General features: G+C 41.0%; 2 protein-coding genes across 3 annotated transcripts in view; both read left to right on the top strand.

Annotated features, from left to right (window-relative positions):
- Window positions 1-22,169, top strand: part of CUNH2orf80 (chromosome unknown C2orf80 homolog) — a 28,520-nt gene extending 6,351 nt beyond the window's left edge. The window contains exons 2-8 of the mRNA XM_055344993.1: window positions 2,285-2,366; window positions 4,484-4,566; window positions 6,440-6,527; window positions 7,078-7,149; window positions 16,416-16,503; window positions 16,807-16,919; window positions 21,763-22,169. Coding sequence (XP_055200968.1) covers window positions 2,285-2,366; window positions 4,484-4,566; window positions 6,440-6,527; window positions 7,078-7,149; window positions 16,416-16,503; window positions 16,807-16,919; window positions 21,763-21,771 — 535 coding nt within the window. The 3' untranslated portion in view covers window positions 21,772-22,169. The remainder of the gene's footprint in view (window positions 1-2,284; window positions 2,367-4,483; window positions 4,567-6,439; window positions 6,528-7,077; window positions 7,150-16,415; window positions 16,504-16,806; window positions 16,920-21,762) is intronic.
- Window positions 22,170-23,946: 1,777 nt separating this feature from the next.
- LOC129522936 (gamma-crystallin A) lies at window positions 23,947-25,739 on the top strand. Of its 2 annotated transcripts, none has more exons than XM_055345486.1 (3): window positions 23,947-23,955; window positions 24,058-24,300; window positions 25,467-25,739. In XM_055345486.1, the coding sequence occupies exons 1-3, from the start codon at window positions 23,947-23,949 to the stop codon at window positions 25,737-25,739; spliced, it is 525 nt and encodes a 174-aa protein (XP_055201461.1). The 2 variants fall into 2 exon arrangements, with proteins under 2 accessions (XP_055201461.1, XP_055201460.1); XM_055345485.1 differs by having other exon boundaries at window positions 25,464-25,739.
- The last annotated feature ends 1,996 nt before the right edge of the window (window positions 25,740-27,735 follow it).

Genomic DNA, 27,735 nt, shown 5'->3' with positions numbered 1-27,735 from the left:
CCATGGTGATATGTTCTTTCCAGGACCCTTGGCCATAGAAAGTCATACATGGATTCTATAGAAAATTCCATTATGAGCCATTGTACCAAGGTGGATTCACTGAGAGTCACTATGTTGAATGTGCACAGAGCCCACAGATTCAGATTACAACACTTTTGATGCTTCTTTGCAAATAATCTCATCTACAATTACCTGAGCCAGGACTGTTTTACTTGCTAGCTTATTGCAAGGATAAGTAAGTGATGAATATTGGGAAACTTGGAAAAAATAAAAGGTTATCAGACAAACTCAAGGTACAATGAATGCACTGCCCTCCCATTCCTCACCCCCAGCCAGTTAAATTCTGACCTGGAACTTGCTGGATAAGAGGTCTGAGCTCTGCACACTCCCGGATCCCTTCCAGAGCCTAGGACTCCATGACTGGTATTTGGAGTGATAGCATCCCAATTCCAATTCTCTCTGATTTGCTGCTGTAGCCTGTAGGCTCAGAGAGGCTGGGTCTTCCCCAAGGATATCAGGTACAGTGTAAGCTACAGCTACCTGCCCAGCTGGACAAGCTTTGAATCATGGAAAGAAAGCTCCTAAAGAAGGAAATGAAAAAGCTCCTGTAAGTATGATTGAGAATAAACTTTTGTTTATTACACTAGGCTTCTGGTGGGTTGCAGGTCATAGGTGGTCTGGATATTGGCAGGTGGGGTGGGGGGAGGGCGTTAAAAATCTGAGGAAGAATCTATTCCTGCAGTAAAGCAGAAAGCCAGATGAGCTAGTCTCTGCCTCCTGCCTGAGAGGCCTCACATGTGGGGCAAAGGAGGATGCAGACTCTCCTGAGAGGACGTTTCTACCAGGATCGTGTGTGTCAGAGGCACCCCCATTCTAGAGCCCAACAGCTGAGCCCCCAGCCCAGATTGCCTGTACTGCTCAGGATGCACCTTTAAAAGGGCCCTGCTGGTGAAAGATAGAAGAGATTTCTGCAAGATGTACCCAAGGGCCCGGCATTTTAATTGCAGCCTCTGCCTCTATTATTGTCAGTCTTATTGACTAAATAATTCATCTCCTTTTTCTTGACATCTGAACTTAAAAAAAAAAAAGTCAAGTTTTCCCCTGGAAAAAATTTTTCTCCCCCGGTAGCTTTTCTGCGACTTTATTAAGAGGTTGGTGAAAAACACAGACCACGTCAAAAGGGGGAAAAAGGCCATTCTAGTTCATATACATTATAGGCATGACAATAACATCCTTTTTATCAAAGACCTTCTCACAGTCCTCATCAGATGTCCTTTCTCCCGCCTATTGTAGTAATTGTTTTTTAACAAGTCCTTAAAAAATATTGGAAGAAAATATATATGACTTTATACATATTTACTTACATGTATGTGCTTGGAGGCCAACATAGTAAAAAAAAATTGTTATCAGAAATGTCAATTCTCCATGTAGAACTGGAATTTCAAAACTGATTTAATTTTATATCCAAAGAATAAGATTTAGGCTACTCTAGATAGAGTACTTTGGAATTAGAGAGCAAAACTTGATAATTTTTATTAATTTTAGCTTAATAGACTCAGAAAACTTTTGGAAACCAGACACAAACTTACCCCTCCCGGCCCCCACTGCCCTGGCAGGAACTTGCCCCAAGTGCACGGTACGGACCTTGAAAATGGAACTGACTTCATGTCCAAGTGTGGATCTGTACAGATGGACCCTGGGGACCCAGAACCCTTTATCCTTCCTTTCTCCTGACTTCCCCTGGGGGGGTAGCCCCCTTTCTCTTCTCCCAGGGCAGCTGGGAAAGGTTCCCACAGGAATTCCTGGGTTTTATGCATAATTCCTCCTTTGCCTTCTAATGGGGAAAAAGGCCTTAGGGCAAGAGGATACATCCATACAGAACATCACAGGGCTGGAACTTTTCAACTTTGGACGTTCTGACTGAGTTTAACACAGGCAGCAAGGGAATCTTTGTTTTAAACAGCAGGTCTCCATCCTTTTGGTTTTAAGATCTCCTCTGCGTGTGGGAAGTTGTCAGGCCCCTCTCCACTTTCCCATCAATTCTGTTCCAACTACATGAGTTTTATTTTTAGATAAATGTGATTGAAGTTCACAGTGGTTAGACGCCTTAAATCTATATCATTGCAGAATTGCTACTTAAATCTAAATGAGTATTAGTTGAGCTACCAGAGCCACCAGTGGCTTTGTCTTTTGGTGGAGGAGGGAGGGTTGGGAAGAATGTTCTTCTGCAGACGGAGCTCCCCTCTCATTCCCAATGGCTCAATGCTGCTCTCTTGCTTTTAAGGGGAGATTATATTGGCATCAGACTTCGGGAAAATGAATTTGACCCAAAAGGAAGAAGGCAACTCACCTTTCTAGATGATATGGTAAAGAAAGGCATGCCAATGCAAGTCACATTTGTGTTATTTGTGTTCAGGGGACAGAACAAGGATCTAATGTAGATCGTGAACAAGGCTAATCGTGATGCTCCCCAAATGTCCTCTTCCTCCTCTTCTCATCCTAGGTCCCTCCACATGGTCTTTTCAACTCATTACACGGAAAGCAAAAAGAATGAGAATGTAAAAGTCATGAGACTTTTGCTATTTCTCTCCTCGAAAGACAAAAAAGCAAATGAGTGCAAGGTTAAATGTTATATATATGATGTTGAAAACTTTTTGACAAAATGAAGTATGTAGTTCTCGAATATAATAATGTTTTGTTTTTTACCATTTACATTCATGGAGAAAACCAAAGGATTGAATAATCCTAAAATCCTTCATCATTATTTATGCTGGAACTCAGATTCCTGATGTGTTATGAAACTTCCCTTCACAGAAATTAAGAAATTATGTAAAGATCTAATTCAAATAAATTAGTCAACCCTCAGCTTTTTTATGCTTACCTGTTTCCTCCTCTTGCACTAAGGAAGAAAGCCTCTCTCTCTGCTCCTCCCCTTCCCTCCCCCTCCCCCCACCCTTCCCTCCACCCCTCCCCTCACCCCTCTCCATTCCCTGCCTGACTTTCTGGAGCTGAATAAGCAGTTCAGCCTTGGCGTTCTAAAAGTACTTCTCTGTGCACATGTTCAATGGAGAAATTAAATCGATTAAATAAGTGCTTCTCGAGCTTTAATGAGATCTTAATGCAAGGCCCTTTTGATTTGGGAAGTTTGGGTGGGGTTGGGAATTTGCATTTGTGATAAGCAACTGGAGATGCCAAGGCTGCTGGTCCAAACACCAACCTTTGGATTAGGTTTCAACCACTGATCACTGTTCTTTTTTTTGTTTTTGTTTTTTGTTGTTGTTGTTGTTGTGTTTTCTAGTTTGGTTTAGTTGATGAAAGAAATAAGTACAGTTGACCCTCGAACAACATGAACAACACGGGTCCACTTATACACGGAATCTTTTTTTTTTATAAATATACTACAGTACTGTAAATATTTTTTCTCTTATGATTTTCTTAATAACATTTTCTTTTTTCTAGCTTACTTTATTATAAGAATGTAATCTATAATATATATAGTATATATATGTAATATATAAAATATGTGTTAACTGTGTATGTTATCAGCAAGTCTTCCAGTGAACAGCAGACTATTAGTAGTTAAGTTTGGGGGGAGTCAAAAGTTATAGAGGATTTGAGACTGCAGGCATTGGTGCTTCTAACCCCTGGGCGTTCAAGGATCAACTGTACATTATTTAGACAATGTTAGAACCTTAGAACCCATCTAATACCACCAAGACAAAACCAACCTTCCCTTTTCCGGAGGTGGGTATAGAGAGGAGAGAAGGAATATTTTGATAGGGACAAGGTGAATATGCTTAGATATTACCAGAAAGATGATCAATAGGATAGAAGTGAACATTCGAATTGGTCCTCAACTTTTTACTGTATACAAGACTCTTATCAGGTCTACCTCCAGTCCTTTGCTCATACTGGCCCTGCCACGCAGGATGTCCTTCTCCACCTAGAGAAGTTCTCATTCTTCAAGCCCGAGATCCACCAGGGCCTCCTCTTGGAAGCCTCCCAAGATCCCCCTGAGAGCACATTTCTGATGTTCTGCTCACAGAATTCAAAATTGTTCTCTGTGGCCCTCTTCCCCCACCTTCTCCTTTTACTATTTTAAAACTTGGGGATACTGAAGCCCTGAGGACTTCAGTGGCTTACTCAAGGATATATTGTGAGTTGTTGGCAATATCTAGATTTGAACCTAGATTCCCTGATTCCTAGTTTCCTTCTAAGAATTTATCCTTTCTTTTCCTGTCACCATGAATCAAAAATTTAAAAATGGCCCTAGTGAGAAGTAAATGTGATCACTGAAGATTTCTAAATAAATCTCAAATCTCTGTCTGAGCATCAGGTTACTGGACATAGTAGATGGTCCCCCCCATTGTAGACATCATAAAATAGTAGAATAGGCTTAGCAATGCCATAGTCATTGGGCCCAGGGGGTGCTCCAGCCAATGTCTAAGCCCATCCCTTTGCTGTCTGTGCTTCCCGCTTCCAGGCACACTATGACTTGGCCATCAATGTTGCTTTGCAATGGCTGGATCACTCAGAAGACTTAACTTGGCTGGAGTGGGAGAAAGTGTGAGTTGAAAGAGTTTCTTTTTTTTTCCTTCTTTTTTTAAAAAAATGTATGACTATGAGTAGTGATAGAGAAAGCTTCTCTCTGGCATCTTCCACCATGAGGCACTCTGTTCGAAAATGCTGCAGGGTGAGTATCCCTTGCCTGCTAGATACCTAAAGAGACCCCATAGTTGTCAACATATACATGTTTACATATTTTGCATCTCTGCTGATTTCTGTCAGATGATCTTTCTCACACATAATGTTGTATCTTAGAAATATAACTGTGCTTTATTGTGCATGTGCTGTGATTTTTAAAATGGTCAATTCTTGGGGCACCTGAGTGGCTCAGTCAGTTAAACATCTGCCTTTGGCTTAGTTCATGATCTCAGGGTCTTGGGATCCAACCCTAAGTTGGGCTTCCCGCTCAGCAGGAAGTCTCCCTCTCCCTCTCCCTCTCCTTCTCCCTCTCCCTCTGTGTTCTCTCTCTCTCTCTCTCTCAAATAAACAAATCTTTTTTAAAAATGGTCAATTCTGTGGGTAAGGGCTATGGTTGTTTTCTAAGGACTATCAAACACAACCTCTTAAGCATTTAACTAGACATATACCTGAGCTGAGCTTTTTGAACTACAGCTGTTTGAATCCTTTCCAGGACTATTGGCATTTCCATGTGTGCCAGGCAGACTCACTCAGTTGGTAAAAATAAGGAACTAATGAGGCCAGGACTTAATAGCTTACTCAAGAGGCCAGTTATTTTTCTGTTCCATCACCTTAGAACACATACCTTGTCCTGGATAGCTATATCAATTAAGGTTTAGTTGTAATAAGCAGAAAATCTAGCTTGAACAGACTTAAGCACTCCCCCTCAAAAGGGGAGGAGAGTAGGAATTTATTGACTCTATTTGAAAAGTCCAGGAGTAGGTCTACATTAGGCATGACTTAATTTAAAACTCAAATTATGTCATCAGGATTTACTTCTGGACTCTTTCCTCTTTCTTCTTCTTTCCTTCCTTCCTTTCTTTTTCTTTCTTTCTTTCTTTTCTTTCTTCTTTCTTTCTTTCTTTCTTTCTTTCTCTCTCTCTCTTCCTTCCTTCCTTCCTTCCTTCCTTCCTTCCTTCCTTCCTTCCTTCCTTCTTTCTTTTTTTCTGAGAGAGAAAAAGAGAGCCTGAGTGGTGGGGAGGAGCAGAGGGAGAGAGAGGGAGAGAATCCCAAGCAAGCTCCACACTCAACACAGAGCCCAAGGCAGGGCTCCATCTCAGGACTCAATCACAGGAACCTAGGATCATGAACTGAGCTGAAATCAACAGTCTGATCCTTTACAGACTAAGCCACTCAATGGTGAACCTTATTCTTCATTCAGTCCATTTTGTCACAATATTCAGTCCACAGGAAAATAGGTTTAAGAAAAATATCACAGAATTGTGTCTCAGTCATGCCTCAGCCCCTGATTTATCCAGCGATGGAGGGTGGGAGATTGGAATACTCTGACTAGCTTAGTCCACAGTGTGTTTTCTACCCTTGGAATCTAGGGGTGTCCTTGGCTTCCCTAGAAGCAGATAGGCTTACAGTGGTGACGTGGTTACCCCAGCAAGAAGGGGAGAGTTCTGCCACAGAAGGGGAAGAGGATACAGATTGGCAAAACCATAATTGTCCACCATAGTGGCCAGTGTTTGGCAGTGGTGAAAACATGGAAGGCAAATTCATCACCATTGTTGCAAGATTGCAAATTCAAAGTGTGTACTATACTGATGGCAGATTAACCACCTCAATTTTGTAAATAAGTGCATAACACATGGCCATTGGACATTAATTATGGATTATTATTATAAGCTTACTAGGTGTCAAAAAGAAAAAAATAAGCCTTCCATTGTTATTTATTCATTATCTCCCTTAGGAAAATGCCATTTCATGACAGACCTGTATATCCAAACCGGAAAGAAAGAGAAGCAATGATTTTATCATCTTACGCTGGAATCTTAATGGTAAGGAAAAAGAACACTATTTGTATATATGGAGATTTCATATTTATTATGTGCATTTTGGTATTAATGCATATTTATTTTATTTTTCAACTGATCTTTCTAAATGCTTAGGATTTACTAATATTAAATGTTTCAGTTTTAAAGATATTGAAAAGTCCTTGAGGGACGCCTGGGTGGCTCAGCAGTTGAGCATCTGCCTTTAGCCCAGGGTGTGATCCTGGAGTCCCGGGATCAAGTCCTGCATCGGGTTCCCCGCATGGAGCCTGCTTCCCCCTCTGCCTGTGTCTGCCTCTCTCTGTGTCTCTCATAAATAAATAAATAAATAAAATCTTAAAAAAAAAAGAGGCAAAAACAAACACACAAGAATGAAAGACATATATAATAATACTGAGATTCTGATTTATCCATTTATTCAGAAGTTATTTGTTTAGTGCCCATGGTATCCAAGCATGATACTAGACACACCAGAGCTATGATTTCTTTGCTTTGTAATATGAGAAAAGCCATGATATGATAATGCATTTGTTGGTGCTGTTGTTTTTTTTAACAGAACAGTATCCCAATTGAGGAAGTCTTTAAAATATACGGAGCTGATTCTTCTACCAATTCTGGGGCTACTAAGGTAAGAGTGATCTGAAACTATCTAATAAAAGAGATTTTTAGAAAGAATTTATTTTATATATTTATAATGTGTTTTTAACATTTTCAACTGCATGAAACAACAGGGTTTTTTTTTTCATCAAAATGTACAAAACCAGATGTAGCCATATCTTAGTTGGATAATAAGTCTTTGTAAAATGATTTGCTTATGTGAGGGCTGTTCGTAATCACAAACGTATTTTGCACAAGGCTGAGTAAAGGCAGCAAATAGAGCACCAGGCTTAGAGTCTAGATTCTGCCTCTGTTTCTGGTGAGCAGAATTTCTCACTTCCACATTTTGTAATGTACGTTTGGCAAGTCCAAGTGCTCCTCTTGCACGATGTACCAGGACATTTAGAACTAGGACAAGCTCTGCAAGTTTCTATCTCCTGATAAATTCTGTAGTTTGCTGCCATCACTCTTCTCCTTCCCATGAGAGTCCTTTACATTACAACAGAAGCAACAACTATCAGAAGTCCAGTGACACCACTTCGGACACCACTTCTACGGAGCCCTAGATCCCTTTCCTTCTTTGAGTTTTCATATACTGGTCTAAAAAATTTTTTTAATATTCTGAATTAACCTTATAGCCAGTTCAGTTTTTGCTACTTACAGTCATATGAACATTTAGTAAACATTAAATATAAGATAGTATTTAGAGGTGAACCAGTGATCTATTTGACTTTAGATACCTCTAGAAAAGGGAAAAGGGGATAGAGCTGGAGGACTGTGCAGTGGGAGGGAGGCAGAGAGGAAAGAGAGAGAGTCCATACCCTAATAACCCAACCTTCTGCTCACACTGTCACTTTTGATTCCCACCACAACTTGGCAGGAAGGCCAGGGCAGAGGCAGGGCTATGGCCACAGAAATGCCTGCCTCTCTTGTTCTTTTACCTGTAGACCATACAGCAAACAGTGGGGTCTCATAAAATCAAGAGCCCACCAGGTCCAGCTGAAGAGTCAAGAATTTACTAAAAAGTGTTGAAACTTTGAATCCGAGTGCCTCGTCACTTTTAATCCATATGTAAGCTGGCTCTAGTCCTGAAACTCAAAGTCCCTTGGTCACAGAGGACATCAGCACCTTTCTTCTGATCACCCTAGTTTAAACCTCATTCATTCATTCATTCATTCATTCAATATAGTTATAGGTGCAAAGGATTTGATGGTGAACAAGTCAGACAAGATTACTTTTCTCGTAGGTCTTGTATCTTATGTTGGAGCTGACATTCTACCTTGGTTGACATATAAGCTACCCCAGGTCCAGTACTCCTCAGAGACCAAGCTATTCTGTGCTTTTAAAGATATCCCAGCTCTTTTGGTTCCTTAAAGAGCCAAGCAAACCATAGTGCTTCATTTCTGCTGGTTTTTTCCGCAGTTTTCCCCCTTCCAGGCTGCCCTCTGGAAGGCTGCCCCTTTCCCCAACCCTCCTAACATATACACATGACTATCCAGCCCAGCCCCCTAGGGCTCAGCCATTGTATTTTTCCACATCTTCTGGTGCCTGGGGATGGCTAGGGCAGGCATCATGCACTGACTGGTTGACCTCAACTCACATGGTCAAAGGGCAAATATGGAAAATCACATCCTGGAGGGGATGGCCCTATGAACCCTTCTAGTCTTGGTTCGGTTATCAATCAAGAAAGTTTGCAAACACAGGTGTCCAAGTAACTCTGGCCTTTGTAAGCAACTAGCTAGCTTCATTTTAAAGGGCTGGAATAGGAAACCATGCTATTTAGAGGTGGGCAGGCCAATTGCTGCCTATCCATCCTGTCTTTCACTTATTCAGTAAATAGATTTTATTCAGCACATTCCCTGTTTGGTTATGCACAGTCTTGTTCTCACAGTCAGTGACTCAAACTAAAAAGCCCAGATGTGTACATAGACTACATAATGACCAGCTCAAAAGGGCCATAGAAAATACTAACATGGAGAGGGCATTCCTTCAAACACCTGCATTTGTATATTGTTATAGGATATGACTCTCAGCTCATTTATAGGTTTGTAACTGGAAGGCAGCTTGGGTAGGGGTTCAGTATGAGGATTCTGAAGCCAGATTGCCTGGGTTAGAGCCAACTGCAAGCAGAAGAATCCTTCTAAGTTCCATCACCCTCAATTTCATCATAAAAATTGGAACCAGAGGATCCCTGGGTGGCTCAGTGGTTTGGCGCCTGCCTTCGTTGGCTCAGGGTGTGATCCTGGAGTCCCGGGATTGGGTCCTGCATTGGGCTCCTTGCATGGGGCCTGCTTCTCCCTCTGCCTGTGTCTCTGCCTCTCTCTGTGTGTGTGCCTCTCATGAATAAATAAATCTTAAAAAAAATTGGAACCAGAAAAAGGGAGTGCTGTGGGAAATGACATGAATTAGTACCAGTAGAGCCCTTAGTGGTTGGCACATGGTAACCTCAACACAATAACTATAGTTAAGGTTCTGGTACTTGGGATTTGGGTATATGATTTCTTCTATATTTCTATAAATCAAGGTTTTTCAACACTTCATTTCCGATAATCCTTTGTTGTTTGTGTAGGGGTGGAGCTGGGGGGCTGTCCTGTCCATTGTGGGATATTTAGCAGCATTGCTGGCCCTTTAGATGCCAATAGCTTCCCCCTAATGTGACAACCAAAAATGTCTCTCCACTTTGCCAAATGTCCCTTAAGAAGCAAAATCACAGCTGGTTGAGAACCACTGCTCTACATAACTAAATAGTTCATCAAGCATCATATATATTATCAACATAATATAAACTTTGCCTATTTTAGACACCAAATGATCACATAGGGTATGATACCATTCGAGCTACAAATACGAGAATGCAAGGCTCATCTACCCTTGTGGACCTCACAGGCTTCCCCCTACCTCAAGAATACCAGCCCAGGCCTCTCTATTGTGGCTGTATATCAGCTCAACTCTGGGACCTCCTTCACATCTTAAATCAGAAATTGATAGAACCTCTCAATGGAAATGTAGCATTTCGAATATTAAGTTGTAAGAGCTATTTTAAAACAGACTTTCGAGGTTTAATATAATTTCAAAAAATTGTTTTAACTGGGAGATGGGGTTGTTCAAAAGAAGTTATTGACAAAGATTCTTCTCTAATTGCTGCATGTATATGAATTCCTTTGAATAAAATGATTCCTTTGGATAAAATGTCTCCTAAGCAACAGCTAAGATCCTGTCCAAGCAAGAGCGCAAAGCCCTGTAGAATACTAATGAGATTATGTAGAAGTTCTCACCACTAAAGTTGGCTGCACAATTTTATATGGGCTGTGCATTGGCTTAATGGCTTTCTTCAGGAGTATTTGCTGCCACCTGGTGACAGAAAGGCATCATGGGCTCAGTGTTAGTCACCAAGTCTATTATCCTCAAGTTCTACTGCTGATAGGGAGCTCTTATTTGATGACAGGGAGCCATTTTTTTGCTGAGGATGTTGGACCTATAGGGGAAAAAAAATCAACTAAGGGTCTCACACAAATGACTGTTACTAACAACCAGCTTCAGATAAATATAAAATAGCCTGCTCAATTTTAAACTGAAGAAAAAGAAGCATAAATCTGCTTTCAACAAAGCAAGCAGGCAATAAAAATATTCTTCAGTTCCATTTGTCAGAGAAAGAGGAAGGAAAGACAAGCAAAGAGAAGAGAAAGACAAGGAGAGGTGACTGGAGAACACCAGAACCTCTACTTACCCTCTCTCTTCCTGCAGCCACACCCCAAAGTCTGACCAACCATCATTTAACTCCACCTCAAGTCCAAAGCACGCTCTTCAGGGGCAAACAGACTGGTGTCCAGTTCCAGCTCTGCCACTTGCTAGCTGTGTGGCGTTGGAGAAGTTATTTAACTTCCCTGATTCCCTATTTCCCTACATGTAAATATGCATGATTACACTTACCAAAGTATGCTAGGTCCTTCTGAGCATTTCAGGGAGGCCATACACATCAGGTGCATGATGCTGGTATGGGGTGGCGGACCTTCAACATTAGTGTTATTATTTCCAAACCCACCCACACTCCTGCCTCTCATCCACAGAAGTCCATTGACAGCAGCCTGGCCTCCCTGCAGCAGGCTCGTCTTCCCCTCACATCCTTCTGCAGCCCTACCTCCAGGCACTTACCACAATAATCTGCCGAGTGTTTTCTCTTCTTGAAAGATGCTGACCCAGAAATGAAAAGCATTTTCATGATAAGGAGAAGGATCCATTGGGTTTACACAAAAGTTCAATATTGGCAGATCTTTATGATGAGAGGTGGAAAACCATGCTTTCAATATCCATTATGTCCAAATGAATACTTACAATATAAGTTTAAAGTATAAAAGCCAATCAAACAACAAATCCACCAAGTGGATGAAATGGAACGGTATCAAGAGTTTGGGAGCTCCCCTTGCGTCCTCTCCAGCCCCTACCCTTCCTGGTACTCTATATTTCCACTATATAGAATCAAGCGTTTACCATTTTCTTGTCTTTCTTTCTAATTTTACCACATATGCATGTCTCATCAACATACTGTTTAGTTTTGCATGTTCTTTGAACTTGATAGAAGTAATATAAAAAGCAGTCTTTACAAATGAAGCAGATGTTTTATTCCATGGCTTTCTTTTTTCATTCAACATTATGTTGCAGAAATTCATCTCTGACATTACACACTGTTTACTGCCCATAATATTCTGCTATAGGAGTACGCCACAATTTATTTACATATTCTTCTATTTTAGACACTTGGATGATTTCTCTTACATGTCTCTTTGTGTACAGTAACAGGATTTCTGTATGGCCTATGTCTAGGTGTGACCCCACCACCTCATCGGTATGAGCATCTCTAGCTCTCCATAAAGCCAAACTGTTTTCTAAGATGGTCGTACCAATGTACACTTCTACCTGCAGTGAGGTTATCTGGTTGCCACCAAAACTTGCTATTTTCAGGCTTTTTAAGTTTGTCAGTCTGTTAAGTGGCTGTTAAGTGGTTTAAATTCATATTCCTCTGATTACCAATGAATAACTATTTCTGTGTTCGTCTTCTGTGAAGTGCCTGCTAAAAATCTTCCGTCCATTTTTTTTTTTTGGTTGGGTCATTTTTCTTTCTTTCTTTTAATTTACACAGAGCCTCAATTTTTAAAAATATAATCAGTAAAGTCCTAGATTTTCCAGTACTCTTCCTATTTGAAATTTGCCCTTTCTCTTCACAAACATTAAAACATTTAGAAAATATGATGTTGCATGATCCCAACCACATTTGAAAAGCATCTTGGACAGTACAACTGTCTTTCCAGACGATGTGCCCTAATTTTACTTTGGAGAAATATGACTGTCGTGAGAATACGTTCAATTGTTTTGACATTTAGAATCAGAAATTCTACACCTTCTGTCTCAGTGAAACCAAATGACATTTTAGTAAATTAGTCCTCAAGGCTGAAAGGCAGATGAAGATTACTTCTATACTCTGCATCCCTTGGGGCGCCTGGGTGGCTCAGCTGGTTAGGTGTCTGCTTTAGGTTCAGGTCATGATCCCAGGTCCTGGGATTGAGCCTTGCATCTGGCTGTCTGCTCAGCAGAGAACCTGATTCTCCCTCTCCCTCTGCTACCCACCCTGCTAATACTCATTCGCTCTCTCTGTCTCAAATTTAAAAAAATCTATACTCTTCATCCCTTGATGTATCCAGGGCCTTTCTTGTGCACATTCCTATATGACAAACCTCCATCTTCTTCTCTCTCTCTTCCCACTTCCAGCTAGAAGAAATTTTTGTTGAATGTGCTTTGGACAGAATTTGGCACCTCAAAAGAATATGAATCAAGAAATAATTGTAATAATACTTCTATACTGATACAACGATGACCTTAGTAAATAGCTTTAAAGTAAAAAAAAAAAAGACTGTAGTATCAACTCTAGGTTTAGGACTTGAATTTCATCCTACTTTGAAAATAATTTCTCATATGAACTACATAGGAAGCTGTAGGAACTGTTTGCATGAGCCATCAGATTATCAGGACTTATGAATATCTGAGCTAGAAGTGACTTTTAAAATTATCAGGTTCTATCTTCCCCAGTGGATAAGGAACTAGAGCATGAAAAGCATGAATCTTCAAATGCACGGAGAACGACATGTAAGCCAGTTCTCTTTTTCTTGGACTTCGTATACATTATTCTGAAGGGCTGCTCCCATAGCCATAATTGTCCCCAAACTAATACAAAGCCTCCTTTCATCACCTTCTGCATATTAGGGCCATGTTTCTGAATAGATTATCTACTTCTTGAAGTGGGAGACCATCCTTTATGCTTATATTTAATTCTTTACAATGTAGATAGGAAATAAACTCTATATACATATATTTTTAAGATTTTATTTATTTATTCATGAAAGACACAAAAAGACGTAGAGACATAGGCAGAGGGAGAAGCAGGCTTCCTGCAGGGAACCTGATGCAGGACTTGATCCCAGGACCTCAGGATCATGACCTGATCCAAAGGCAGATGCTCAACCACTGAGCCACCCAGGCGCTCCCCTCTATAAATACTTTTGGCATTTAAATAGAAAGCTGAGATCAAATTTAGAAGGGCCCCTACCCAGATAGCTATAAACTATTCTGTCAACAAAGAGAACATAACCTCATTTATTGTTTAACTCATGTTTTCTGTATAAGACAACCAAAAACCTATAGTAATCGTGAAAACACCTCTACTTCTCACGTGAAGGAGCCAGAGGTGGGCAGACCAGGGCCGGTAGCACAGTTCCGCAGGGTTGTCAGGGACACAGGCTTTTCCTGGCTCTCTGGTCAGTCATTCTTCTTGAAAATTGCAAAATAATACATAACTATAGTACCTTTCTTTAAAACAAAAACTTCCCACCTATATATAAACCACACAATTATCTTAAACTCAAATTGTGGAAATACATATTTCTATTTATTTTGAAGGAATACCAATTATGCGGGAACTTGATCATTATCAATTTGGATGATAGGGTGGAAAATTTTCTACCCACCTCGTTATCTAAAAATTGGTATTTTATTATTTAAAAATGGATATCATTCTTGTCTTTTGGTATACATCATGTAAGGGTGTCCTATTGATGAAACAGCATATTTGTTGAAATGTATACATAAAGAGAATTGTATAACCATATCTTGCTCCTTAGAAATAAATTCTATAAATATGAAGCCTGAATCTCAGTGAGAAAGCAGAAAATTATTGATCTTGCAGAGGGATATTAATTATTTCAGGCCTCCTGGCTCTAATGAGTTGTTTTTTAATTACTTCTTTGATTAGCTGTTTCCGGGATCCCTGGGTGGCGCGGCGGTTCGGCGCCTGCCTTTGGCCCAGGGCGCAATCCTGGAGACCCACGTCGGGCTCCCGGTGCATGGAGCCTGCTTCTCCCTCTGCCTATGTCTCTGCCTCTCTCTCTCATTCTGTGTGACTCTCATAAATAAATAATAAAAATAAATAAATGATTAGCTGTTTCCAGGCAGGATCTTGTAAAGAAAATGGTGGTCAAGTTGTTGCCATGGGTTATTCTACACAATAGAGAGAGATGAGTCAGGGAGGGAGGTGGTGATGACAAATATAAATAATAATAATTATTATTATCATTAATTTAAAAGTCAATATATTGTACTATGTGCCAAGCACTATTCTAAGCACTTTACATATACTAAATTTTTATTTCCTACCACAACCCTATAAGGTCATTGCCAGTATTATTATTATCACATGAAGAAACAGGCACAGAGGAATTAGGTGACATGCCCAAGTCACACACCTTGTGCACTTTCATACAGCCTGTTTGACTGAAGTCCATGCTTTTAACCACTATTGCTGGACTAGAATGGTAGTTGTTCTACTGGTCAATGATACTTGAGGGTGTACTACGTGCTAGGCACTCCCTAGGGAACTGGAGAGAAAAAGTCAAATTAGCTAACTGGGCTCCCTGCTTCCACAATCCAACCCATTCTCCACACAGCAGCCAGAGTCATCTTTTTATTTATTTTTATTTTTATTTTTATTTTTATCTTTTTAAAACCTATATCAGACCTTGTCATACTACAGCTTAAAAATATTTCAATGGCTTACCATGGCCAACAAGGACCCAGATGATCTGGCTCCTGCCTCCTTCCTCAGCCCCATCTATAATTTCCCCTTTCTCACTATGCTGTAGCCACACTGGCTTCCTTTCTGTGTCTGGAAATGCAGGCTATTCTAAGAATACCTTCTTGTTCCTTTTGCCTGGTGCACTCCTCTCCTGTTCTTCCCCTAGCTGGTGGTCGATCATTCTGGAAATCTCAGCTGAAGCACTGCTTCTTTCTAGAGGCTTTCTCTGACCATCTGTCTGAAGTGGTGGCTGTCCAGTCACTTGCTAGCACATCATCTTGTTTTATATATTAAACTTATCACAATGTATGATTACCCTGGATGTTTAATCGTCTATCATTTGCACCTCCTCAGCTCCAGAAGGGCAGGAGCCTTGTCTTTCTTAGTAACCATAGCTCCTGACACAGGGTCTGGCCCATAGTAGGTGCTAACTGAAAACTTGTCAAAGGAAGGAATGAATGAAGAGACAGTTCTAACCTTGTAGAAGTTTCCAGTGTATTGCAGCAGACAGTGGGTTATAACTAACTACCCCACACTGGGGTTGTCCTACATGAGCACATGCTTTGAGCTCCCAGACAAGTAGAGTCAGCAATTCTGCCTTGAGATAAGGTGGGGTGCAGGGTGCCAGCACAGGAGAGTGGGGGTGGGGAAGCAAGGGGCAAGTATCTCAGAAAAGGTGATATGTGAGCTACATCTCTAAGGGAAAGTAGGAGCCTCTAGGCAGAAAAGGTGCAAATGGTTATCCCAGGTCAAAGGCAACAATGTGAAGAGCATCAGTGTGTGAAAGGGCATCCTGGGCAAAGGCGACCGGGAGTGGGAGCAAAGGGCAGTATATGAACAGGTGTGCCATGCGAAACAGGAGTCACCCACGGATGGTTGGTGCTGTCCGAGGACCATGGGCTGGTTCAAGAGACCAGGTGCTATAACTAGCAGGTGCTAACAGCACAAAGTGTGCGCAGCTTTTAAAAACAGGACTGCTGGGACGCCTGGGTGGCTCAGTGGTTGAGCATCTGCCTTTGGCTCAGGGAGTGATCCTGGGGTCCTAGGATCGAGTCCAGCATCAGCTCCCTGCGGGGAGCCTACTTCTCCCTCTGCCTATGTCTCTGTGTTTCTCATGAATAAATAAATACAATACTTTTTTAAATTAGAAAATAAAAATAGGACTGTTTTCCTTTCAGGTTCCCCGAGCCTCACCTTTCCGCCTCTCCTTGCATCCCTTCGCCATGTTAACAGCACCCAAAGCAGCAGAATACGCCCGCAAACAGAGTAAGCCTCTTTACTTGCACCTGCTTATGGAAATTTAAGTAAAACTAAGAAATAAACCCACAAAGCAAGACCAAAGTCATTATGGTAATAAGACTTCTCTGTCCAGTTGAATAAAGAAAAAACAAGTCAGAGGGATCCATGACTTAATTTCCCTTCATTATAGAAATCAGGAAAGTCTTATTTCTCAGATTCTTTAGTGACGGGAGCAAAGCACTCTAGAAAGGAAGAATCTAAAACTGTGGGTGGACTCACTTATTTTAAAGTTTTTTTTATGTGGATTCGGTTAACCACACGTGTCTCTAGGTGTCAAGTTAAGAAGGGGAGCGACAAATAAAACTGCCACCAGCAGCGAAGCAAATGCCACAGCGTGGAAATCATCAAAAAATGTATCTTTGGACACCCAGCCAAAGAACAAAGTAGGTCTAAAAATGTAAATTGAACCAAACTCATAACAAGTTTTGGGGCGTACTTTACTTATATTGTAAAAGTCTAGCCTTTGGAGTTAGATGCTGTGGGTCTGAGTCTAAATAAAGCCACCACTTACTAGCTGTGTGACTTTGGGGAGGCTACATAACCTCTCTATGCCTTAGTTTCCTCCTCTACAAGGTAGGAAAAATAAGGGTATCTACTCTCCAGGTTGTTGGGATAAATAACTTGGATTGTGCATTTTAAGTGATTAGATTAGTGCATGGTACAGAGTAAACCCCAAACAAATACTAACCATTATTATCTTTTAGCACTTGAGAAATACTATTCACAAGTTAATCAGCTATTATTCTTTGATTCAAGTAAGTGTGTTGAGGAGATTTATATTAATGTCTCTGTCCTAAAGGTTTCTCTTCTTGGTCCCTCTCTCAGTAATGAAATTTTGTCTTTGCCTGCTTTGCATTTCTGCTGCTCCTGCCCTGCCCATCTGGTTCCTGGGACATTTATGCTGCAGAATTCGGAGAAAGGTCAGAGATGCACAGGACTGGAGACAAGGAGAAAGGCAGGAGACCTCTTTGCCCTTCCAGTCCTGGGCTCTCTAATGTGCAAAGTGAAAAGGAAATTTTAAAAACATCAGAAGACCAAGTTACTCAACATAATAAAAGCTAAGAGGGCAGAGAATCAGAAAAGTGGTACAGCTGGCTGTCTGGGATATTTTAGGACTTTGTTGAACAAGAGGGTGTGGGCCAGCTACAGGTTTGTAAGGTAGGAAAGGGAAAAGGGAATCTTGAAACTTGGTCCACTGGGTTATCAATTGGGCTTGCTCCAAGAAACACGAGTGAAAATTAAAATGTTTATTATGTAGTTTGGTTGCTGTACTGGGCATTGTTTTAATGTGAATCTCTGAATAGACTGGACCGCGGAGGGCCCAGGATGCACTCAGGTTTTAGAGGCAAGCTATCGACCAGTGAGAAATGTAACCTTATCATAGCAAATGCTTTAGGAACTTCCTGAATTCTTTGGTCACATCAGGGTATTAATAAGTGTTATTCTAGTAACATGACAACCTCACTATTGAGAAATCTTGACTATCCTGAGTTTTCTTTTAAAAATATTTGCTATAATGATATTTGAAGGCATAGCTTTTCTAGAATCATACCTGTGTTACTAAAGAACTGTTTTAAGTAAGATGAAGTGTTGTTGTTGTTGTTGTTTTAATAGGATTTTGGAGATAGCAAGTTTTAGAAAGTAAAAACAACAGGGGGAAAAAGGAACTCCAGAAATAACACACAGGCAAACACACACACACACACACACACACAGAGAGAGAGAGAGAGAGAGAGAGAGAGAGAGAGAGAGAGATACGTAGACTTGAAACTTAATTATGAAAAAACCAGATCTCTGAAACAGGAGTTCTTAGACAAAAGAATTCCCCCTTCCCCATACCCCTGTCCCACTCCTCAGAGATAACCATTGTTACTATTTCTTGTAATATTTAAATATTTGTTGTACATATCAATGCATATACGTGTGTCTGACTGGTTAGAAATTAATGAAATAAATATTTTTACTAAACATATGGAAAGGGGTGCCTGGGTGGCTCAGTCAGTTAAACATCCACCTCTTTCTTTCGGCTCAGGTCATGATCTCGTAAGTTAGGAGATGGAGCTCCATGCTCAGCACAGAGTCTGCTTGAAGATTCCCTCCCTCTGGCCTCCCCTCACTTGCACACACTCGCTTGCTCTCCCTCTCTAAAATAAATAAACAAATCCTTTTAGAAATATGTGGAAAACATATTTTCACAGTTTATTGCTTGAAGTTTTTCATTTCTTTATCCATATGTTTTATGGATATTATATCATGTCTTTTAGCTGGTGAACAACTTTTTCTACCTCAAGATAAAACAATGCCTCATTCAGAATTTTCTATTTATTTCCAGCCACAGAAGTGCTTCATAAAGTAAAAGAAAGGGAGGAATTTTTTAAACAATCCAGGTATTTTGGATAATCATTTTAAAGATTTCTTTTATATTGTATTGATATTAGTAACCCACTTATTAGTCAAAATGAATATGAGCAACACCATATCCTAGGAAAGTGGCGATATTGAGCACATTACCAGGAAATGGATTTGGAATGGACAGGATGTAACCAAAGAGCGAGAAAACAGATAACCATGGTGATTAAGAGTGTGGACTCTGGAGTCACACAGCCCAGAGTTGACTCTTGGTTCTCTCATTTAATAACTGGCATGATTCGTTAAGTGAATCTCTCTGTGCTTCCATGTCTCATCTCTAAAGGATTATAACAGTACCTAGCTCAGAAGACTGTTACAAGGGCTAAATGAGTTAACATATGTGGAACAGCCAAGACCATGGCTAGCAATAATACAAATGCTCTTGTTCCTACCGCTCCTGACAGTCATAATACTGTGGATCAGAACAAGACACAGAGAGGGGGCACTTTGAGGGATTCTGGTTTCCGGTTCCGTGAGCAAGGAATTTACAAACTGCCACTCGTCCTAACAAGTAAAAAGCTGAACTGGCTGAGAAATCAACAACTCCTCTTGGATCTGTAGGACAGAGAAGGTCAGAGGGCAAATCTCTGCCCCCAAGGTTGGAGAGACCACGGGCGAATATAGGGAGTTAGGGCTTACCAGAGCAAAGGCTCACAAGTGGAAGCTGCTGCAGATACAGTGCTGGAGTAGGAAATCTTTACTGCAACTGGCAAATCACGGGAACCTCAGGGCAGACAACTCAGAGAGTTAAAAACCCCAGGGGTACCCAGTCATAGCAGGGTACCTACAGTTTTGTGAGATTTACCTGCAGGAGCTCTGCTGGGTTCTCAAAGCAAATATTGGGGAGCAGCGGGGGTAGGAGTGGGGAGTGGGGGAGAATCATTCTTAAATACAAGAGAGCAACTAGTTAACTACAACCTAACCTGTTGATGTTTTATCAGAGCCTGACTGGCCTAGAAGAAGGGAAATACCCACTCCAGTCAGCTCTCATCCTGTCCCAGCTGGAGGAGAGGAAACTGAGAAACAACTTATAAGGTTCAAAGTCCAGAGGCACAGGTTCACCAAAGACAGATCTAATCCTAGGACTCTAGAAATCCTCCCTTCCTCTCCCAACCCCCCCCCCAACCACGTCACTAAAGACCTATTTAGGGCGTTCCTTTTACCCAGAACCTCATGCCTCATTATCAAGAAAGAACTACAAGGTATACTAAAATGCATAACACATAATTTAAAGAGACAGAGCAAATGGGTATGGCAGGAATGTTGGCACTCTCAGACCAGGAATTTGAAACAAATATGATTTCATATGCTAAGAGCTCTAGTGGATAAAGTAGACAGCATACAGGAGCAGATGGGCAAATGTAAGCAGAGAGAAAGAAATCCAAACTGTTAACTACAGAATCCAGGTGGTGGGCATATTGTATCTTCATTGTTTAAATATTTCAACTTTTCTGTATGAAAAATGTCATCATAAAATTATGAAGAAGAAAAGAAAAATTGTCAGAGTGAATAAAAAAAAACAAGACCTGATTATATGCTATCTACAAGACACTCACTTCAAATATAAAGACATATATAGATTAAAGGTAAATGGACAAAATAAATCATGCCAGTACTAATCAACAGCAAGAAAAAGCTATACTAATTTCTGACAGAGCTGACTTCAAAGTAAGGAAAATTATCAGGCATATAGAAAGGCATTACGTAATGGGTCAATTCTCTGAAAAGACATACAATCTTTAACACGTGTGCTCCGGACCACAGTGCATCAAACTACATGAGGTAAGAATGGATAGAGCCTCAAAGAGAAATCACTAGCTCCACTATCATAGCTGGAGACGTCAACACCGCTCCATCAGCAATGGAGGGAGGGCAACTCAAGTTTAAATTCAAAGCAATATATAACATTTTAAAATAATACTATATAAGCCCAATACACAACTGCTCAGGCACAAAAAGAAATTATTTGCTTTGGGTAAGGTTAGTTAAAAGAAGTGTAGCTTTTATTATTTATGTTTCTATTTTGAAATAATTTTGAGCTTAGGAGAACATTGTAAGAATAGCACAAAGAGCCCTCATATACCTTTTACTCAGACTCACCAAATGCTAGCATTGTGCTCTATTAGCATCACTATTCTTCCTGCTTTCATCTCTCTTTTTGTTCTCTCTTTCTCCCTGTAAATAGATACAAATTTTTTTTCTGACCCATCTGAGTGATAACCACCATATTGCTATACCCCTATATACTTCAGTGTGTTTCCTGAGAATAAAGTCATTCCTCCAATAACCTGAGTATAATGATCAACTTCATAAAAGCTAATATTGATACTTTTACCTGATGTACCATCTATATACCAATTTTGTCAATTGACCCAATAATGTCCTTTTCTAAACATTTTTTTTCTTTCTGTACAGGATTCAGTGCGGGATCATATATTGTATTTAGTTGAGAAATATAACTATTTCCAAACCTCTCAGAACAATTCCATGGAAGTTCCTTTGTACCTACATGTATTTTATTTTATTTTTTAAAGGTTTTATTTATTTATTCATGAGAGACAGAGAGAGAGGTGCAGAGACCCAGGCAGAGGGAGAAGCAGGCCCCATGCAGGGAGCCTGACATGGGACTCGATCCTGATCCTAGGATCAGGCCCTGTGCTAAAGGCGGCACTAAACCGCAGAGCCACCGGGGCTGCCCCCCTACATGTATTTTAATCCATCTTTGTCAGTAACTTAGTATTTGATATTTGACCTTAACTTCCTGTAGATTGAAGCTAATGTCTGTGCACCAAAATCTTTTTTTTTTTAATCTTGCAGGTCACTTAGAGACTTGGAATTGCACCTGGATGTTCATAATAAAGTCTCTGGGAGAAGAAAAGAAACATCATCCTAACACTGCAATTCTTGCCAGCACGTTTTTCTTTATAGTTAGCTTTTGGTGCAAATTTTATTGAAGTGTTACTGTGGATGTTGGGCTTTCTCCTCTTAGAATCTTATTGTATGGCTATATTGAGGTTTTTTTAAAAAGTGTATATCTTATGCTACTTCCTTGTAACTGGAATACCGCAGGTTGGAGAATTTTGAGAATATGTAGTATTACTATGTTAGAGCAGACTGGCTTTGCAGCACATTTCACAAATGTTTAGCACTGAATATTGCAGAGTGGAGGAGTAGGAGGCAGTTTCCCCAAGTTTTGATCTGAAATAAAATGAACCTGTCATTCATTGGCCTTATACGGTTCTCACGTGAAAACATTTAAAATCATTTCAATAAAGCATTAAAGGAAAAATGAGTGTGGGTTTTCTTTCAGTAAATATCATAACTACTAGGAAAAAGAAAATGTTCTAGTCTTTCCACACTTTCCAAAATGCTGAGTAGGCATGTGGTTTGGCTTATAAATACACGTGGTAACAATTTGACCCAATGAATGTGACTCTTAAGGGTTTGATGTGCCACCTTTCTGCAGAACAGTTGTCTTGAACATGTGCAAAAACAAGTGTTTGGTTTGTTGGCTTTTCCTGGAAATGGCATTCCGATGTGGTGCTGTGGTTGGGGAGACCGATGCTGCCTTTTCCACATGGGTTCATTTATGGTTGTAACTGAGGTTTACCAGTAGGCCTGCAGCACTAGGAAGAGGCAGAGGATGCCTCAGTGACTTGTGATCCCTGGGTACTCCATCTAGTGTCCTATAGCTTTGCCTGATTTCCTTTTATCTAGCTCTGCCAGTTGGGAGGGAACATTTTTTTCTTTGTGGCCACTGCTATCTGTCCTCTTGACATCTGCACGTCTGCTTCACTTGCTGCCCAAGGACCTTCACAAATCATATTGTGGACACTCAGCGCCAGCTGCGGTTGGATACCTTTTCAGAGCCCTCCGTGGGTCACAAACCACGAAGGTGTTTGACTCCGTCTTTCTGCACACCCACAGATGACCAAGATGCTGGGGACTGAAGGCCTCCCGCACCCCTGCATAGCTGAGGAGTGCTTCTAAATCAATAGGGTGGCAGCAATGGAGAAAGCTACTTAGGAAGTTACTTGAAACAGTGATGCTCCAGAAAGGGAAAACTCAGGCAGAGTATGCTGCTAGTTTTGAGAAGAAAAGCAACCCTAGAAAATGGTTGGTGGGAGAGAGAGGAATGGAAGGATCCTGTATGTTTTCCTGCTCTCAGAGCGTCTCACAGAGTCTTGGGAAATCTCTTTATTTTTAGTCCAAGGAGAAGCATTTAATCTCAGAACAAATTATACTTATTTTCAAAATTTGCTGCTTTCCCCCAGCAACTCAGAGTTACACGTTTACAAATGGAGTTTATTTTTCATTTCATGAGCATCACATATATTTATGGTAAAAATTAAGGCAATCAAAAACAGCAAAAAGGAGAAATAAAAACATAAAACCAGAATCTATAATCTTACCATTTATTGATAACCATCACTGATGTGTTGGTATATACATACACCATTCTAATATTTTCCCCCTACATAAACATATGCAAAATACTTTTATCAAAACCACATCATATCAAGGAAGTAATTTAGAAAATGTAATTGCCTTTCAATCAGAGGATTTTTCTGGTCACCTTTACCCCTTCAAGTCCTTCTGGAACTCATAGGATTGTCACGAGTCACCCCAGATGGAACCACCAACCCCATCTCAGCAGTTTCCATAGGCAAACACACAAAATGCTGGGCATGTAATGTCTTTCTAGAGAGCTGCATAGGATGAGAAGTGCGCCCTTTGTCTCCAAGGTCATAATGGCTCTGCTGACCTCAATTCCTTTCACTGGAGCTAGTGAGGAGAACTCGAAAATGCCAGAGAGAATGAGAGCCCCCTGCCCCATGATCCCAAATGAAAAAAAGAGAGAGAACATAGAAATCCCCTCACGCACTACCCCCAGGCCCCTTTTGTGTTGTTCTTGCCAACGCAGCAGCCCTCCTGCTACATATACCGGCTGCCACACTTGTCCCCATCACACTGGACGCTGATCATCCGAGGCCAACAACCATGGGGAAGGTGAGCCCCCCGAGGTGCCAGGCCACGTCAGCGGAGTGTCTACTGTGTTTGGGGGTGCTCCCCTGCTGACTTCTGGCCACCCCCCCTTGTTTCCCACCGTAGATCACCTTCTACGAGGACCACGGCTTCCAGGGCCGGCACTACGAGTGCAGCAGCGACTGCCCCAACCTGCAGCCCTACCTCAGCCGCTGCAACTCCATCCGGGTGGACAGCGGCTGCTGGATGCTCTACGAGCGCCCCAACTACCAGGGCCACCAGTACTTCCTGCGGCGCGGGGACTACCCCGACTACCAGCAGTGGCTGGGCCTCAGCGACTCCATCCGCTCCTGCCAGGCCATCCCCTACGTGAGTCTTGCTTCCACCAGCCCGATGTGAAAGCATCACTGATCCGTGGCCATAAATTCCTGTTCCTAAGAGTCCCTTTGTTTCCACTCGGGATGAGTGTTCACAGTAAGGATAGCACTGCCTGACTCTGGAGCATCTAAAAAAAAAAAAAATTGTGAACAGGCTTATGACTCACTGTGACCTTTTTTTTTTTTTTTCCTACTTAGGACAAGATTGTTCTTAGGCATAAGAAATTACAACACAGCCTCTAAAGTTAAATTTGGTAGCACCTAGCTGATCCCCGCTCTCTAAATAAAAATCACCATGTTCAGAAAAGGAAAAAAAAAAAAAAAAAGCCCATCCAGGTCATTATTTTTTAATGATAGGAAGACCAAAGAGACTACGGGAGAACATAGGCATGATGTGCTCTGACTGTATTAGTGATTGTTTTCCATACAGTCTCTATGACAGAAGGATCTAGAAACTAGAACAATATGTCTCAGCTCCTAAGGGGCTCCCTGTTTCCCGGGAGTCATTATCAACTAGTCTCTTATGAGGGTCAGAGACAGATCATTAATTAGGATTTCGTGGGATGTGGTCCTCATCAAAGTGCTGCTTAATGTTTTTTAAACACGTCGAGTTTGTGTTTCTGCTTGCTGGTGACACCAAATTACGTGGTGTGACAAGCAGATTCAAGAAGTGAAACCAAAAGTAGGCTAGAGAAATTTGCAGATGCAAAAAGACACACGAATAAAATAGGAATTTCTTTGAGGCAAGAATCTCAAATGGTTCCAGTTACTTGGCAAAATGTCAGATGTGGACTCAGAGTAAATACGAATTGTAAATTACGTGTGAAGAGTGAGTTAGAAACAAGCTTGTTAGGACTCAGTTATATGCAGCCATAATGGAAAAGAGTTAAAATCCTCTCTTACAGACTCACTAAATATGGTTGTAACCAATGGTTTCCTACGAAGAAATCCCTTTTGTTCCCTTTATTTCAATGTTTGTTTCAAGATCAAGTCAGTTTTGATATTCTTCCTAATTTGTCAGACCAACAATGTGAGGAGAGGACATGTATCCGGCAGGATGGTTTGAAAACTATGCTGCATGAAGATGCAGGCTGACTCACTTTTACTGAGATCAGAGATGCACATGATTGATTTTTCTTTTGTTTATTGTCCCAGCAGACCAGCTCTCACAGGATAAGGCTGTACGAGAGAGATGACTACGGGGGCCTTGTTTCTGAGCTCACTGAGGACTGCTCCTGCATCCACGATCGCTTCCGGCTCAATGAGCTCCACTCCCTGCATGTGCTGGAGGGCTACTGGGTCCTCTACGAGATGCCCAACTACCGGGGGCGGCAGTACCTGCTGAGGCCGGGGGACTACAGGCGCTATCACGACTGGGGAGCCATGGATGCCCAAGTGGGCTCTCTGAGACGGGTCATCGATTTGTACTAGGTTATGTGTTTCTTGTTATGATCCACATCAAAATGCAATAAATATGCAAATTGTGTTTCTGGCACCAAGTGACTCTTGTTTATCTTACATAATCACTGAACTCTAAAAAATGGTGATCCTTGGCAACATACCTGACCCTGAAGTTCAGGTGTTTGGAATGTCTACTTGCTTCCGGTCGGTCAGGCAACAGGATTTATGAAGCCCCCACTCATGAGAAGGAGGGAGAAGCACCATGTCTTCTTCTACAACTCACAGTCTGAGAAAGAGAGGAACGACCAATGGAAGGAAAAACTCTTAGACCCACATAAAGTAAAAAACAGAACAAGTTGAGGCTGGCATACCAAAGACAAGGGCTTGCTGGAAAGGTTAGGGCAGCTGGAGCTTCAGATTAGTCAAGAAAAGCTGAGTGAAGAGAGGGCTTTAAAGCAGAATTCCCAAGGTAGAGAAGTTCAAGCGTGCTTGATGAGTTCAGCTGGGAAGAGAAGTGTTAAAGTAAGTGTTAAAGGCCTGGGTTGGGGGATCCCTGGGTGGTGCAGAGGTTTGGCCCCTGCCTTTGGCCCAGGGCGTGATCCTGGAGACCCGACAGGGCGTGATCCTGGAGACCCGGGATCGAATCCCATATCGGGCTCCCGGTGCATGGAGCCTGCTTCTCCCTCTGCCTGTGTCTCTGCCTCTCTCTCTCTCTCTCTCTCTCTCTCTCTCTCTCTCTCTGACTATCATAAATAAAAATTAAAAAAAAAAAGGCCTGGGTTGTTATCCTAATTCTACTAGTTACTGGTAATGTGACCAACTCAGACTAGCTTTTTAGGGACTTTCCCAGTTTTAGCATCACAAATCCTACATCCTGGAAAACCCCTCAGTCTCAGGTAAACCAGGATGCTTGGTTACCCTACTTATTGGTTTATCTCCTTAAGCAAGTCATTTCTTATCCTTTCTGTGCCTAAATCACTTTATTGAAGACTAGACGTGGATGAGAGATTCCTGCTTCACTAAATCCCAGGATGATTATGATGAAAAGATAGGGAAAGATTGTGAACACATTTTGTTATTTTTAAATTATTACACAAATGTAAATGTAGAAAATTCATGTCCCCAGTGTTTGCTCAAATTCAAGAGTACAATACAGTCAGCTTAATTTTGGATTCCAGTATGAATTTCTATTTCTAAGACTCAATTACCTATGTGATGTAACGAGCACTGGGTATTATATAAGACTGATGAATCACTGAACTCTGCCTCTGAAACTAATAATACTCTATATGTTAATTACTTGAATTTAATTTTTTAAAAAAGACTCAATTACACAGAGTGAAGTATTAAAGTGGAAAGTCAAGTGGATTCTGTAGTATTCTGTTCTCTCAGAATGCTAATTCTCTTTCCAAATTTATATAAGCAAAAATAGTGCCCTGTCCCAGTTAACTTCTTTATCAAACTGATTTTAAAATTCACATAGAATTGCATGGGACCCAGAATAGCCAAAACAATCTTGAGAAAGAAGAACAAAGTAGGAGTACTTCTCAATTTTAGAACTTCTCACAAAACAACAGTAATCAAGACTGTGAGGTACTGGCATTGGGTAGACATGGAGATGAATGGAATAGACTGGAGAATCCAGAAATTAACCATGTGTCTGATTTTTGACAAGGATGTGAAGATGATTTAACGGGGGGAGAGAATAGCTTTTTAACAAATGGTGCTGAAACTATTAGACAACCGCATGCAAAAGGAGGAAGTTAGCTCCCTATTTCACACCATATGTAAAAGCTAACTACAAAAACTCGAAGACTTAAATGTAAAAACTCGACCTGTAAAACTTGGAAGAAACACAAGCATACATCTTTATAAACTTTTATTAGGCAATGACGTTTTAAATATGATACCAAAAGCATAAACAAGAACAACAAAGTAAATCAGGCTTAGTCAAAATTAAAACCTCTTAGGCCTCAAAGGACATGTTTCTGGAGGCAAGGGAAACAAAAGCAAAAATGAACTATTG

Source organism: Nyctereutes procyonoides, unplaced genomic scaffold (genome assembly GCF_905146905.1).
Source record: "Nyctereutes procyonoides isolate TBG_1078 unplaced genomic scaffold, NYPRO_anot_genome, whole genome shotgun sequence".
Taxonomy (NCBI): domain Eukaryota; kingdom Metazoa; phylum Chordata; class Mammalia; order Carnivora; family Canidae; genus Nyctereutes; species Nyctereutes procyonoides.
The sequence above is the reverse complement of the archived record's forward strand: the minus strand, read 5'-3'. Positions and strand labels throughout refer to the sequence as shown.

Coding starts and splice junctions, on each gene's coding strand:
- LOC129522936 (XM_055345485.1), top strand. Junction 24,301..25,463: donor CCTGCCAGGCCATCCCCTAC/GTGAGTCTTGCT, acceptor TTATTGTCCCAG/CAGACCAGCTCTCACAGGAT.